The sequence below is a fragment of the Acomys russatus genome, chromosome 2 (genome assembly GCF_903995435.1).
Source record: "Acomys russatus chromosome 2, mAcoRus1.1, whole genome shotgun sequence".
Taxonomy (NCBI): Eukaryota; Metazoa; Chordata; class Mammalia; order Rodentia; family Muridae; genus Acomys; species Acomys russatus.
This window is the reverse complement of record NC_067138.1, coordinates 74645053-74646809: the sequence shown is the minus strand read 5'-3', so window position 1 is coordinate 74646809 and position 1757 is coordinate 74645053. Positions and strand designations below refer to the sequence as shown.

Sequence of the window (1757 nt, the reverse complement as noted above, 5' to 3'; positions counted from 1 at the left end):
ACCCACAGAGTCAGGGGATTCGCTGAAGAAAAAAGAGAAGAAATGAGTCCTAAAACTTTTCAAGGAAAAAAATAAATGAAGTTCAAATCTCACAATGGGAAGGCTCTCTACCACCACATCTGGCTCAGTACATCCTAATGACAGTCTCAAAACAAGAAGAGCTATTTCCGAGAAAGATGGATATCTGGGGCCTACTAGGAATTGATGTAAAACAAACCAGGGAAAAAAGAAGGTTAGTGACCTACAAGAACTGTGGAAGGACACGAGTTCGGCAGTGAGGCAACATGGCGCCTCCAACAATCGCTTCTTGCTTATACTCTTTGCTGTTCCGGGAGACCTTCGCCCTCACCATCATAGTGGGCGCCCTTTTCTTCGAGCGCGCCTTCGATCAGGGCGCAGACGAGATCTACGAGCACATCAATGAAGGGAAGCTGTGGAAACACATAAAACACAAGTATGAGAACAAGGAGTGATCCCTGGCCGCAAGGGGCCTCAAGGGACAGTCCCATCCGCCAGCTGTCACACCCATCACTGGAGGTGGGGCCTCGGCCTAAGACTGAATGTCGAGTTCCTCTTCGCGGACCACCTGCATGTTGGCAAACAATGGCTCCGCCCTCCGGATAGACTCTAACTCCAGCTGCGTGTGAAGTGTGAAGTGTGCCTGACTACAACTGTCCGCAAATAAATATAAACTGTCCATGAGAGAAAAAAAAAAAAAAAAAGAACTGTGGAGACTTCTTAGAGGAAACCACATTTCCTTCTTAGGATCCTTGAAAGTTGACAAGTAAGTGTGACATTCATTCACCCCCAAGAAGACCCTGTAGACCATGCTCCTGGCCCAGCTTCATTAAGAAATCTACTAAAGAGTTGATAAATTACCTCACAGATGAGAATAACAACTACAAAAGGGGTTAGCTGACATACTCAGGACAACACAGCATCTATTACTAGAAAGTAGCATTAAAGACAGTCTGTGTGTTTTAGAACACGCCCTTTGCCTGCGAAACTTTAAGTAGATAGACAGGTGAAATGAATGAAGGAGGACAGCTAAGTGAACTTTTAATTCACGACTGTAAAGATGGGAGCCTTAACAAAGATCCACAGATGCCTATGTGAATGTATATTAAATAAACAATGTCATTACCTATTTATCCACACAACACAGGAATGGCATCAACTGAATATAGAGAAAACTCAAGGCCTTTTGGAAAATGTTTTAAACAATAATAGATTCCCAGGATTCTGGGAATCTGCAGCATAGTAAAGAAGCAGTTTAAACGCTCATCTGTGTGGCAGAGACAGAAAGGAGAGGGAAAAAAGAAAGCAGTCAATAGTGGCAGACAAGGTAAAGACATGGTAATATACAAATGATGCCCAGTGTTGACCAAAGAGAGATGAACAGTGACCAATGCTGCGGGTCCATATACACTGGTGCTACTGCTTTCTCACCGTGCCACCCTATGTACAATGATAAACTGCTGAATTTATTGGCTCTGAAATCAATAACAAAATACAAATAGAGATATGGTTCATCATTTAAAAGCAAGTGCCTCTCTTTACCAGGGTATAAGAGTTCAATTCACATTAGGTAGCTCAGCCGGGCATGGTCGTACACACTTTTAATCCCAGCACTCAGGAGGTAGAGGCAGGCAGATTACCGTGAGTTCGAGGCCAGCCTGGTCTACAAAGTGAGTCGAGCATAGTCAGGCTACAACAGAAAAACTCTGTCTCCAAAACAAACAAAACACAATAAAAAC

At 43.5% G+C, this 1757-nt stretch overlaps 1 protein-coding gene across 1 annotated transcript; it reads left to right on the top strand.

Moving 5' to 3' along the window:
- The first annotated feature begins 284 nt into the window (after positions 1 to 284).
- LOC127207118 (cytochrome b-c1 complex subunit 9-like) lies at positions 285 to 522 on the top strand. The gene has a single exon (XM_051166455.1). It carries the CDS (start codon positions 285 to 287, stop codon positions 471 to 473), a length of 189 nt encoding a protein of 62 aa, XP_051022412.1. The 3' UTR covers positions 474 to 522.
- Positions 523 to 1757: the final 1235 nt, after the last annotated feature.